This window comes from Argentina silus (genome assembly GCF_951799395.1).
Source record: "Argentina silus genome assembly, chromosome: X".
NCBI lineage: Eukaryota > Metazoa > Chordata > Actinopteri > Argentiniformes > Argentinidae > Argentina > Argentina silus.
This window is the reverse complement of record NC_139653.1, coordinates 281,288-294,797: the sequence shown is the minus strand read 5'-3', so window position 1 is coordinate 294,797 and position 13,510 is coordinate 281,288. Positions and strand designations below refer to the sequence as shown.

The window sequence follows — 13,510 nt, the reverse complement described above, 5'->3', positions numbered from 1 at the left end:
CAGTGCATTGGTTGCTGCGGTGCTGTGATTTAAGTGGCTAACAAGTTTACTAGCCGCTGATATTACCCGATATAGATACAGTTGCAAATCCGTCATTTATGGCCAACTGGAGTGTGTGTGCAAAGCAGGCAACGGAAATCCAGTTCACTCTGGTGGGACTGTTGGCAGCAACAATATTGGCCGCGTTGTCATGAACGCATGCAATAACTCGGTCTTCAAGTCCCCATTGCTCTACAGCTTCATTCATTTTCTCAGCGAGGTGGTCAGCTGTATGCCGGCCTGGCAGGCTTTCTGTGAGCAGGACCGCTGAGTTCATTTTCCAGCCATCACTGATGTAGTGGCAGGTGATGGTGATGTAGCTCTCAGCTGTTAAAGCGGTCCAGCAATCTGTGGTTAGAGCAACTCTTTCAGCTGTGCTTAATTCTTTTAACAGCTCTTGCTTCCGTTCTTCGTAGTGAGTTTCTATCAGTCTGGTGATAGTACGTCGTGACGGAATGTGATATGCTGGTTCCAATAAGTTTATCAGTTTTCGAAAACCTTCTCCCTCAACAATACTTAAGGGCAGCATATCCATCTCAATGAACTTGCAGATCCCTTGGGTAATTTTCTCTGCTCGTTGTGCATCGCAGCTCCTTCGTGCTAACACCGAGTTGATGCTAGGTTGAGACTGAGAGGAGGATGCACCGCCACTAACCAGGGTCGGATGCGCGTTGTTCAAATGGTACATCATTTGAGTCGTGGCCGAGTTATACTTATACACAGCTTCGCAGTGTTTGCAGTTAACTAAGTCATTTTTTAAAACAAAATGGTCCCACACCACACTTCGCCGTGACCTCTTCATGATTACTTTTGAAATACACGGAAACTCGCAGGTAACTGAGTAGGCCTGTGGCGTTTTTTTCAAATATTGCCCCCGTGTGGTAAAATTAAGCAATAAGCCCCAAGAGGCCGCGGGTTTCGCTGATTTTACAACAGGTAAGGGGAGTTGTTTGGCACAACGCGAAGCCTAGCTTCATCGACTAAAAAAATAATGTAATCGACGAAATTCTAATGATCAATTAATCGATCGTCGATTAATCATGCCCATCCCTACTTGCCAACATGTGCCCAATTTCTGGCAGAATTGGAACAAATGATCCGTGTCAGAACATGACACAAAACATATTGTTCATTCCAACATGTTGTTCACTCTAAGTTGCACACATGCCCAGCAGTTGAAGGGCCCCCCGCAGCAGAAGTTTGAGGCCGTGCACAAAATAGTCTGCACAAACTTTAATGATAAACTGATAACCTTTCTCCTATTTGTGACTTACTGACAGCCAATTGAGTAGGAGTCATGCTGTTATTTTGCTGATTTAACTCTCCAATAGGTTTATAGAGCATAGCCAGTATGGTCCATTTTGGCAACATTATTTCATGACACTCTCGTCACGAGTTGTGTGCAGTTTTATACACACAAATCATGATAAAAAAGTGTTTTGGCCTGATAAATAGCACCCGGCCAAAATATGTGAAAACCGATTGAAAAATCAAGAGTGTGGCTACTCGCATTTCTCTGCCTGTATAGCTCTTGCTCAGCTAAAAAAGTGTGAATGCACTCTCTGAAGTACACGCCGACTCAAACTTCTGAGAAAATGGGTAAATTGTGGCCATATAGGGATGCACATGGTCAGCAACAATACTCAAATAGGGTGTGGCATTCAAGTGATGATTGATTGGTATTAACGGGCCCAAAGTGTGCCAAGAAAACATTCCCCACCCCATAACACCACCTCCACCAGCTTGGACTGTTGACACAAGGCAGGTTGGGTCCATGGATTCATGCTGTTGGCACCAAATACTGACCCTACCATCTGTGTGCTTCAGCAGAAATCGAGATTTATCAGACCAGGCTACATTGTTCCAGTCTTCAACTGTCCAGTTTTGCTGAGCCTGTGCCCACTGCAGCCTCAGCTTTCTGTTCTTGGCTGACAGAAATGGAACCCAATGTAGCCTTCTGCTGTTGTAGCCCATCCGCCTCAAGGTTCAACACATTGTGCATTCTGAGATGTTTTCTGCTCACCACAATTGTACAGAGTGGTTATCTGAGTTACCGTAGCATTTCTGTCAGCTCGAACCAGTCTGGCCATTCTCCGTTGACCTCTCTCATCAACAAGGCGTTTCAATCCGCAGAACTGCCGCTCACTGGATGTTTTTTCTTTGTTGTACCATTCTGAGTAAACTCTACAGACTGTTGTGCGTGAAAATCCCAGGAGATGGTCCTCTGTGGCTCAGTTGGTAGAGCATGGCACTAACAGCGTGGGTTTGGTGGGTTTGATTCGGTCTGGGACCTGCTGGGACCACATATACCATATATACATACACTCACCGGCCACTTTATTAGGTACATCTGTTCAACTGCTCATTAACGCAAAAATCTAATCAGCCAATCACATGGCAGCAAATCAATGCATTTAGGCATGTAGACATGGTCAAGACAACCTGCTGAAGTTCAAACCGAGCATCAGAATGGGGAAGAAAGGTGATTTAAGTGACTTTGAACGCGGCATGGTTGTTGGTGCCAGACGGGCTGGTCTGAGTATTTCAGAAACTGCTGATCTACTGGGATTTTCACGCACAACCATCTCTAGGGTTGACAGAGAATGGTCCGAAAAAGAGAAAATATCCAGTGAGCGGCAGTTCTCTTGGCGAAAATGCCTTGTTGAATGCCAGAGGTCAGAGGAGAATGGCCGGACTGGTACGAGACGATAGAAAGGCAACAGTATAAAATAACGACTCGTTACAACCAAGGTATGCAGAAGAGCATCTCTGAATGCACAACACATCAAACCTTGAAGCAGATGGGCTACCGCAGCAGACCACACCGGGTGCCACTCCTGTCAGCTAAGAACAGGAAACTGCGGCTACAATTTGCACAGGCTCACCAAAATTGGACAATAGAAGATTGGAAAAACGTTGCCTGGTCTGATGAGTCTCGATTTCTGCTGCGACATTCAGTTGGTAGGCTCAGAATTTGGCGTAAACAACATGAAAGCATGGATCCATCCTGCCTTGTATCAACGGTTCAGGCTGGTGGCGGTGGTGTAATGTTGGTGGTGTGATATTTTCTTGGCACACTTTGGGCCCCTTAGTACCAATTGAGCATTGTTTAAACACCAAAGCCTACCTGAGTATTGTTGCTGCCCATGTCCATCCCTTTATGACCACAGTGTACCCATCTTCTGATGGCTACTTCCAGCAGGATAATGCGCCATGTCACAAAGCTCAAATCATCTCAAACTGGTTTCTTGAACATGACAATAAGTTCACTGTACTCCAATGGCCTCCACAGTCACCAGATCTCAATCCAATACAGCACCTTTGGGATGTCGTGGAACGGGAGATTCGCATCATGGATGTGCAGCCAACAAATCTGCAGCAACTGCATGATGCTATCATGTCAATATGGACCAAAATCTCTGAGGAATGTTTCCAGCACCTTGTTGAATCTATGCCACAAAGAATTAAGGCAGTTCTGAAGGCAAAAGGGGGTCCAACCCGGTATTAGCAAGGTGTACCTAATAAAGTGGCCGGTGAGTGTATATACTGAGATGTATGCACTCTCTGCAATGTAAGTCGCTTTGGATAAAAGTGCTAAATAGCATATATCAGCAGTTTTAGAAATACTCAAACCAGCCTGTCTGGCTCCAACAATCATGTCATGGTCAAAATCACTGAGATCACATTTTTTCCCTATCCTGATGGTTGATGTGAACATTACCTGAAGCTGCTGGCCCACATCTGCAGGATTTTATGCACTGCGCTGCTGCCACATAATTGCTGATTAGATAATTGCAGGAATGAGGTGTACAGGTGTTCCTAATAAAGTACTCAGTGAGTATGTTTAATTGTTGATGTTTCTTCACAGTCTAAATGGTTGGTTATATCCTATTTATGGGTTCTCAGCAACTAGACCTATGCATATGTTTGTTTTGTTTTGCCTTTATACAGATTAAACATCTCATTTCCAGTACAATTAAATACTGTACCAAGTATAACCCTTCTTAAAACAATCCATACAAAACTGGTTACAATTTCAAGTTTATCCTCCAGAGAACAGTCAGATAAAATATTACAACAAATAATCTGGTTAAACTCAAATATACTTATTGGAAAAAATGTTTCACAACAGAATAATTTTCATCAATGATATTATGAAGGATCAACTAATTGCAGCCTTGCCACAAAATTGGAAGAGGAAAATTGGTAAAGGAGAAGGTAAGGATTTAGTTTGTAATATAAAATATAATATGCCTCATATTAAAACATTGTTATTGCAAGCAAAAGAATGCTCACCATATGGGGCACTGAACAATCATCAAGTTTTATACCTATAATTATATTTTTCTTTTCATGTCCTCCAATTAGGGGAGAGTTGGGGCAGGTGAAAAAAAGGGACTAGAAATTATGCAAGCAGTGCTCTCGGACAGAAATTAAATTCTATTTTCTCATTTCAAAATTGATTTAAAAAAAAGACCACCAGAAGTAGAGGTGGAGGCTGGATATTGGGTTATGATAACCCCAGCCTCCCAACGCCTCACCATCACCTCTGACCAACCTTTCAAGAACTGAAGAAAGGCCATAGAGTGTCAACTAAGTAGATTTGAAAGACTTCTCCGAGACCCTAAAGAATACTCGACCACAACAGGGCACCAGATTGACCTGAATCTCACACTGAAGATTCTGAACGGTATGGACCGGTCTTGCACTAGGTGCCTGACCCTGATTACTCCGGACGCGAGGGTACGGACGGATGAGTTTACCAAAGATGTACAGAAGGTAACAGATCATACCAATTAGGTTTATCTGAATCCCAAGTATTAGGACAAATAGTTGATATCCCTGAATAGTGGGACTTACCCCACAAAGTATATTCTCTACTTTCGGACCTTCCGCCCCAGTACTACGACTACTGATCCAAGACATAACCATAGAAGAAAATCACCCTCCTACACTCAGACCCTACACCAGACAAGGCAGCATATATCTTTGAATATGAAGGGAAGGTGACACATGCCCTAGTTAAACAGATCGCTCTCCCCGTGCAAGGCAAATTGGGATTGGGAAACTACAGTTGGGGCCAAGTGGAAGCAGTAACACATCCACGTCCACACCTCTATAAGTATACATCAAAGACAAGACTGAAGCCTATACAATGTGGGGAGAAGCCAACAAGCACACAGTAGACATTTCCGTTTCATCACTGAAGAAGCCAAGAAGGCCGCCAGAGAGTGCCAGCAAATTCTAGTGGCAAACACAAAAGAGGATGATGACCCCCCCAAGCGGATGGAAAAAAGGTAATTTGACCATAACACCAACACACATGCAAAGGGGACTCATACACTCACCGAGCACGGAACACCTGTACACCTTCTCATGGTGGAGATGGTGTAATGGTGTGGGGAATGTTTTCTTGGCACACTTTGGGCCCGTTAATACCAATCCATCATCTCTTGAATGCCACAGCCTATTTGAGTATTGTTGCTGACCATGTGCATCCCTTCATGGCCATAATTTACCCATCTTCTAATGGCTACTTCCAGCATGATAATGCACCATGTCACAAAGCAAGTCGTCTCAAACTGGTTTCATGAACATGACAATGAGTTCAGAGTTCTTCAGTGGCCTTCCCAGTCACCGCATCTGAATCCAATAGAACACCTTTGGGATGTGGTAGCTTGAAAGTGCACCTGAAAAAACTGCAGTAATTCCGTGACACAATCATGTCATCATGGACCAGAATCTCAAAGGAATGTTTCCAACATCTTGTGGAATCAATGCCACGAAGAATTGAGGCTGTTTTGAGAGCAAAGAGAGGCCCTACCCAGTATTAGTAGTGTATTATCCTAATAAAGTGCTTAGTGAGTGTATATCAATGCCATGGCTCCACACATATGGGGGCGGACGCCATGTGGCACCAACTAAAACAGACCTACTGTGGCCCAAAATAAGACAAGAATGCCAGATGTACACAAAGAGATGCCTGACACCTTGGCATAGGACATGGAGAAAGACCACAAGGACCCCCTAGGGAATCACTACAGATTGACTACACCGGAACCCATCACAACAAACAGTGGGGGATATGCCTACATCCTGGTGGTCATGGATGATATTAAAATATATGTATATATGGAAATTAATTTATAAGACAGGTTTAACAAGGGTAAGAACATGCATTGAGTTTTATTTAAATATGTTTAGTGTTTATGTATTTAAAGAGCATTAGATGATCATTGAAATTAATTATGTTACAATTTTATAGTAACATCATGGTTTTTATTTAAAAATCAGCACTGGCATGGTCAAAGGTTGGTTTATGAGAATCACCTTAACGTCAGCCTACTGTAGTTTTAGTCCCGCCTCGCTGGTTCGGGGTGAGATACAAGTGTCACGGGACTAAGTTATCTGTCCTCTCCATGCACGTGTTTTAGAAGGTCTTTTCAGTATAAAACAAATTATAAAACAAATCTTTGGGAGCTGTGGCTTCCAGTATTTCACCTGGAGTATGTTCTTGCTCTCTCCTTGCAAGTTTTTCTTTCTGTTGATTATTTCTGTTGTATTCTTACTTGGACATCATTTGAGTATTGATTGAACGATAATAAATTATTCATTTGATTTATCCCAATTGATGTAACACTGGTGTCTGTCTCACATTGTTTATTTCAAATGAAAAAGTGAATTCCTACACTTACCTTTTTCGGCCCACTGAAGATCTTCCGGCCAATCTCCTTGGATTTGTCTCCCTGTTTTCCCAATTGCCCCCTCTGTCCCTCAGACCCAGTAGGACTTGAGTCATCAGAGAACTCCAGAATATCTGAGATGGGAGGAGGAGGGGGCAGGACAATGATCACAGTGAACTCAATATAACTGAATCACGTACAAACTGATGTAATGACTGTAGATTACATTTACATTTTACATTTATGGCATTTAGCAGACGCCTGTATCCAAAGCGACGTACAACAATACATTTGTTTAAGTAAGTGAATCATCTATCTAACAGTCATCATAAGACAATGTAATCAATGCTCACACCAGGGGCCATTGGCAGTCGTAATGCCAGTAGGCTAATATATATATATTTTTGTAAATAATAAATGTTCACATTTTCGTCAGTTAGCATATGCCTGTTGCTACTGTTGGGAGTAAGTACTAGGTAGAAAGATAAGCCTGATTGTAGGCTAAAAGATATCCTAATAAATAAACAAACTGTCTGTATCCATGTCTCTCTCACCAGTATTGCTGCTGCTCTGACTGTCCTGAGAATCACTAGGCTGGGGACTGTTCACACTGGCAGACATGCCCGTCATGACTGCCGCTGCTGCTGCAGCCACCATAGCCTTCTTGGCCTTCTTCTTCTCAGCAGCCTGGGAGCCCTCCTCCTCGTCACTGTCGCTTTCGCTGACATCATCAAAGCCAAAGTACTTAATCTTGTAGCTGCTGCTGCCGGCCGCTGGGTCTGCCCCCCCCTCCCCCTCCTGGCCCTCCTTATCCTCGAAGCCAAAGAACTCCAGCTTGGTCTCCTTCTTGGTCTTACTCTGTGTGGGTCTAAATCTGTTGGTTAACAGAATTGTTTACAGCCACAGTAGACACAGGAAGACAGCAATACAGAGGAGGCGCTTCATCAAGACCATGTATGCACAATGCTAGGTTCAGTGAAAATGTTTTGTAAACATTGTATGGAAAACTATTATGGAAGGCTAAGTGAGTCTGCCTATACAGACCTAGACCTCTATCACAAATGGGGAAAGGGTTATTGCACAATGACATGCAGTCCATGCATACGGAGACTGGCACAGACGGCTGGTTTACCAGACCTAGATTATGCTTAGTCCTAGACTAAAAAGCATTTTGCATGAAGAATCTCCATTGGAAGTATGATTTAGTCCAGGACTAGGCTTAATCTCTGTCCAGGAAAATTCCAGAGTATACACAGTTGGTGGAGTTTACCTGAAGGGTGGAGTTTACCTGGTGGGTTTAGTTGGGAGTATGTCTGTCTTCTTTCTCAGCCTGCTGGCCTCCCCCAGGTCAGCAGGGGCCATGCTGGTCGTCAGCTCGTCTATGCTGCGTTCTATAGAGTCCTGGATGGTGACGTTACACACCGACAAACAGGATGGGTGCAGCACCGTGTAATCCCGAACCCTGCCCCTGCCAGCCAGTTTGGCCTCTTTACTAGCATTAGTGCTACCGCTACCGCTGGCAGTGGACACGTTGTTGGGCTTCAGTGCCGTGTCGGAGACAGCCGGCTTGCTGTCACTAGCTACGGCATTGTCTGAGGACTTGTTGGAGCGGTTGGGCCGGTGGTACGTCCTACAGTTGGAGGCCCTGAGGAGAAAGGGGGAAGGGGGGATGTCGTCAGCAGCAGGCTCAGTTGAGGTCTCCTGGTCAGCATTTCTTATTCCATCGGAGGAGAGACCATCCTGGGAAGTTGATGACTGAGAGTCCCCGCTCGCCCCTGGTGGTGTGTCTGTTGACTCTGTACCCTGAAAGGTGTCTATAGAAGGGAAAGAAGAAAGAGACCTCTGGATCCCCACTGAGTTCCAATCATCTGAGGTGTCCATGGGGACCGTCTTTGAAACCATGGACTGGGCATTAGCCCTCTGGTTACTCTCTGATACGTTTCTGTTCCAGGACTGGCTGTTATTTTCTGCGCCTTCATTAGACATTTGTTTGCCTGTGAGTAAATGAGAATTACAAAAAAATAAAAATAGGTCAACCAGTTTGACACAGGCATATAAATGTAAAAAGAAATATTAAAACAAGTACAAATAGAACCCAAATTCTGCAGCCACCCTACAAGTCCTACAAACCATAATAATAATAATAATGCATTTTATTTGGAGGCGCCTTTCAGGTCACCCAAGGTCACCTTACAGAAGAGAAGTAAAAGCAAAAGCATGACATCAATCATTAAAAACAAAACAAACAACACATTTAGATAAAAACAAGTGCAGAGTGTCCAATTTATAGAAAGTATGCCAGTTTGAACAGGTGGGTTTTGAGTTGGGACTTGAATGTTGTGATGGAGTCGGACTGTCTTATGTGTGGGGGGAGAGAATTCCAGAGCTTGGGTGCTGAGCAGCTGAAGGCTCGGGCACCCATGGTGCTGAAGCATGACGTGGGGATGGTTAGCAGTCCAGCAGAGGTTGAGCGAAGGGAGCGGGAGGGAGTGTATTCATGGAGGAGGTCACGGAGGTAAGTGGGGGCTAGATTGTGGAGGGATTTGTAGGTGAGGAGAAGGTTTTTGTACTGGATGCGGTAATGTACCGGGAGCCAGTGAAGTTGGATGAGGACAGGGGTGATGTGGTCAGATGATTTAGTGCGGGTGATGATCCGGGCGGCCGAGTTCTGAATGATCTGCAGTCTGTTGATGAGTTTGGTGGGGAGTCCGGTAAGGAGGGCATTACAGTAGTCAATGCGTGGTGTGACAAGTGAGTTGACCAGGATTTCAGTGCTGGATTGGGTCAGTGATGGGCGGAGTCTGGAGATGTTGCGGAGGTGGAAGAATGCAGTCCGGGTGATGTTCTGAATATGGGAAGTAAATGACAAGGTGTTGTCCAAGATGACACCGAGGCTCTTGACTTGGGGGGAGAAGGGTACGGGGGATCCATCGATGATGATGGGTGGAGCTGGGGTGTGTTGTGATTTGGTGAGGGTGGATTTGGAGCCGATGAGCAGTGCCTCAGTTTTGTCACCGTTAAGTTTCAGGAAGTTCCTGCTCATCCAGCTCTGAATGTCTTCCAGGCAGGTGATGAGGGAAGTGGGAGGGATGGCGGCAGTGGGTTTGGAAGAGATGTAGACCTGTGTGTCATCAGTGTAGCAGTGAAAATGGACCCCATGGTGACGGAGGAGTGTGCCCAGGGGGAGGAGGTAAATGGTGAACAGGAGTGGACCCAAGACTGACCCCTGGGGGACACCCAATGAAACACCCGAACACCCAGACTTGTGGTTGCTTAGCTGAACGAATTGTTGGCGGTCAGTGAGGTATGACGTGAACCAGGACAGTGCAGCACCAGTGATCCCAATGCCAGCCAGGCGGTCCAGGAGCAGAGGGTGGGAGATGGTATCTGGTATAGATCGAGGAGGATGAGAATGGTGAGTAGTCCGGAGTCAGCTGCACGGAGGAGGTCGTTGGTGATTTTGACTAGGGCTGTTTCAGTGCTATGTTTTGGACGGAAGCCAGATTGGAAGGGGTCGTGGAGATTGTTTGTGTCAAGGTGGGACTGTAGTTGTGCGGCGACCACCCTTTCAAGTGTTTTGGAGATGAAGGGGAGGTTGGAGATGGGCCGATAATGGTTGAGGTCGGCTGGGTCAGCACCGGGTTTTTTTAGGATGGGTGTAATGGCAGCCAGTTTGAGAGTGGGGGGTACAGTACCAGTAGAGAGGGATGAGTTAATTATGTTGGTGATCATGGGGGAGATGGACGGCAGACATGCTTTGACAAGGGAGGTGGGAAGAGGGTCGAGCTGACAGGTGGTGGATTTGGCTTTGTGGATGAGTTCTGTGACGGTGTGTTCTGATACTGGGGTGAAGTCAGAGAGGGAGCTGATGAAAGGTTGGCCAGTGGTGATCATCCAGGGCGGATCGTTTGAGGTGCAAGATGAGGCCAGTTGTTGGTGAATAGTGTTGATCTTAGAGCTGAAGAAGTCCAGAAAGGCAGTGCACTGATTGGTGGAAATGTCTGGAGGGAGGGTTTTAGGAGGCTGAAATAAGTGACTTACTGTTGAGAAGAGGACTCTGTTGTTACCTGAACCAGTGTTGATGAGGTTGGAATAGTATGAGGATTTGGCAGTGGTGAGGGCATTCTTGTAGTGATGGAGGTGGTCTGAGTACATTTGGCTGTGTACAGTGAGTCCAGTCTTTTTGTAGAGTCGCTCCAGTCGACGGCCAGTGGTTTTGAGCTGGCGAAGTTCAGGGGTGAACCAGGGAGCAGTGTGAATGAATGAGACTGAACGGGTTTTCAGGGGAGCCAGGGTGGTGAGGGAAGAGGAAAGGCAATTCTATGGCCATGATTATATTCATCCAAAGTGTTGGACCTTAGTAGGTTAAACATTTTTTAAGGGAAAGAAAACTATAACAGTGTCCGATCTTACAGGGGCAAACTGTGACTCATCTGCATTCAAATGAAACTTGTCGAAAAGCTTGTCGGAATGATGCTTGCGCTGTACAGCTTGATTTATCTTTAGCAGACTGCCAGGGAGAAAAGAGATAAGCTGACATTGAAGCTCTCATCCAGCAGAGGCTAAAAAGCCCACAAGGGGGCTCTTAATTTATCAGCTCCAGAAATAACCATCATCATCATCATCACTATCATCACACATCATATATCTTCCCACCATAAAATAGCAGCAAGGACTGCCTTGCTTGAGCCCACCCATGGCTGCCGTATCCAACTTTTACCTGTGGAATCATTTGGCGTTCAGGCTATTTCTTACCTGCTGATGTGATGCTTGAGTTCCCACTGCAATCCACTGGGGCCATGGCATCATCCTCTGCAGGTTTAGATTGGGGCACACTATGTGAGGTGACAGGTTTGGACTCATCACCACTGTCGAAACCGAATGGGTCCTCTGAACTGTCATCATCCTCAATCCTTGGCCTCTTGGGTAACTCAAGAACCTCAGGCTTCAGGGTGGGACGCTTGGAGCCCAGTCGGGCCTTGTATGTGGTCTCCCCCCATTTAGTGCTTATAGTGGCCTTTTTATTGGAAAAGACCTCGTCAAATTTGGAGTTGGCCTCCCCTCCTTTGCGACTATAGGTTTTACCAAATCTAGATGTCATAGTTGATGTATGTTACATATTCTCTGTGGGGATAACAGAGGACAACACAAATAGGTGACGTTATTTTCAGGAACGCAAAACACATTTCGCTCATCAATAGTGATGCCTTTCTCACAACACAGATTAGTGCTAGCGTTTAGCGGCCTGTGACACTGACAGCTATGGCTGCGTTGTTTACATTTGAGCTGCTGCTAGCTAGCTACTTCGTGCATGGACGAAGAAGAAGACGAAGAAGAAGAAGAAGACGACGACTCTTTATTTGGCCATGCAATCACTTTTCATCAATTGTAGGAATTTGATACGTGCACACCCCACACAAGGAAAGGTGTCAAGATATTTGGCTAACACAAAAGCAACATATGGGAGATAGCTGAAACACCGAAAACATAGCTAGCTAGCTATGGCTGGTTACCTCGCTCAACTCCGAGGGACCGCTTCTTCAGTGTACCCGGTTGGGCCTCGTCTCCGGTGGAATCTTGCACAAAATAAGCGCGTAACTCCGTTCAACTACGTAAATTGCAATTCCGAAACCAGTAAAGAGTTATGAGTGACGCTAAGGAGGGAAAACTAATGTTACAGAGTAAGATATGAAGGCAATACTGTTTAAAATTATTTCAAAATTCCTGACTTCATTTATTTTGTAGTGCTAATGACTGCCATCAACACTTCCCATTGCTCTCTTCCTTCGCTGCTAAGACAGATCGTAACAAGACTGCAAATGGCCAATCAGGGAATGGAATGTTTTCTGGTGATCACCGACGCGGTGGGGCAGTAAACTTGTGTGTGATTGGGTAGGAACGATTTCAGCACAGTCCGTAGTACAGTTTTAATGCACAAGTCTTCTGCCCCCAGTGTAGGGTTGACATACTTCACCCTAGATCATTGGATTTCAGCATGTTTGAATAATAAGACCAGAGATTGTATATGACAATACTTTCGGAATCAAAATGTCAACTAATTAATGACCAAAAACTACGTTTTTAGTTAGAAGTTATGGCTAAATGAGCACCACCACCCATAACTTCACCTATGCACTAACAAGGGTTTCCATCACAGCTTTGATACCTGCTATAGTGCTGTATGTTAGTCTACTCTACTTCAAACAAACAACAACATATTCACCACTGGGAAGGTTGCTTAGGTTCAAAGCTTCTCTCAAAAATCCTAATTCATACTCTTCAGAGTGATAATACAAACCCATAGAGGTCAGGCTGCATACAAAATAATATGCAGGTCAGTGTTCTATTGAATAGGTCTGAAGGCAAAAGGCTGAAGATGAAACACTGATGCAGGTGTTAAGAACACATTTGAACCCCTTTGATTGTGCCTTGGGTCTCCTATAAACATTTCTCTGGGTCATGAGTCCCCAAATGTCTCCAATCATGGTCTTGTTTCATCTAAACATTCACCTACCCTGTTATAAATTCATTGCCTATCACCCAAAACAACAGATGGTTTGCACCAAGTCGATAAAACAGTGTGTTCTGCTCTGAAAAATGTAGTTATGCCTTCCAGCTGCATCCGAGGAGGGTTTGACTCCAGAATCGATTCTGTTTAATAAAAGCCTCAATATTTGACCACCCAAAACTCTTGAACTTTCTCCTCCTTTTTCTGGACCCCAACGCAGGTATATGTTTGTTGGTTTACACACATCATGTATGAGTATATAATAGAACTTAAGTCTATC

At 44.9% G+C, this 13,510-nt stretch overlaps 1 protein-coding gene across 3 annotated transcripts in view; it reads right to left on the bottom strand.

Moving 5' to 3' along the window:
- wapla (WAPL cohesin release factor a) overlaps positions 1-12,496 on the bottom strand; it is a 31,609-nt gene extending 19,113 nt beyond the window's left edge. For all 3 annotated transcript variants that reach the window (XM_083695900.1, XM_083695899.1, XM_083695901.1), the window contains exons 1-5: positions 12,236-12,496; positions 11,478-11,846; positions 8,011-8,716; positions 7,277-7,596; positions 6,735-6,856 (exon numbers count right to left, since the gene is read on the bottom strand). In XM_083695900.1, coding sequence (XP_083552026.1) covers positions 6,735-6,856; positions 7,277-7,596; positions 8,011-8,716; positions 11,478-11,823 — 1,494 coding nt within the window. In that variant the 5' untranslated portion in view covers positions 11,824-11,846; positions 12,236-12,496. The remainder of the gene's footprint in view (positions 1-6,734; positions 6,857-7,276; positions 7,597-8,010; positions 8,717-11,477; positions 11,847-12,235) is intronic.
- Between the last annotated feature and the right edge of the window lie 1,014 nt (positions 12,497-13,510).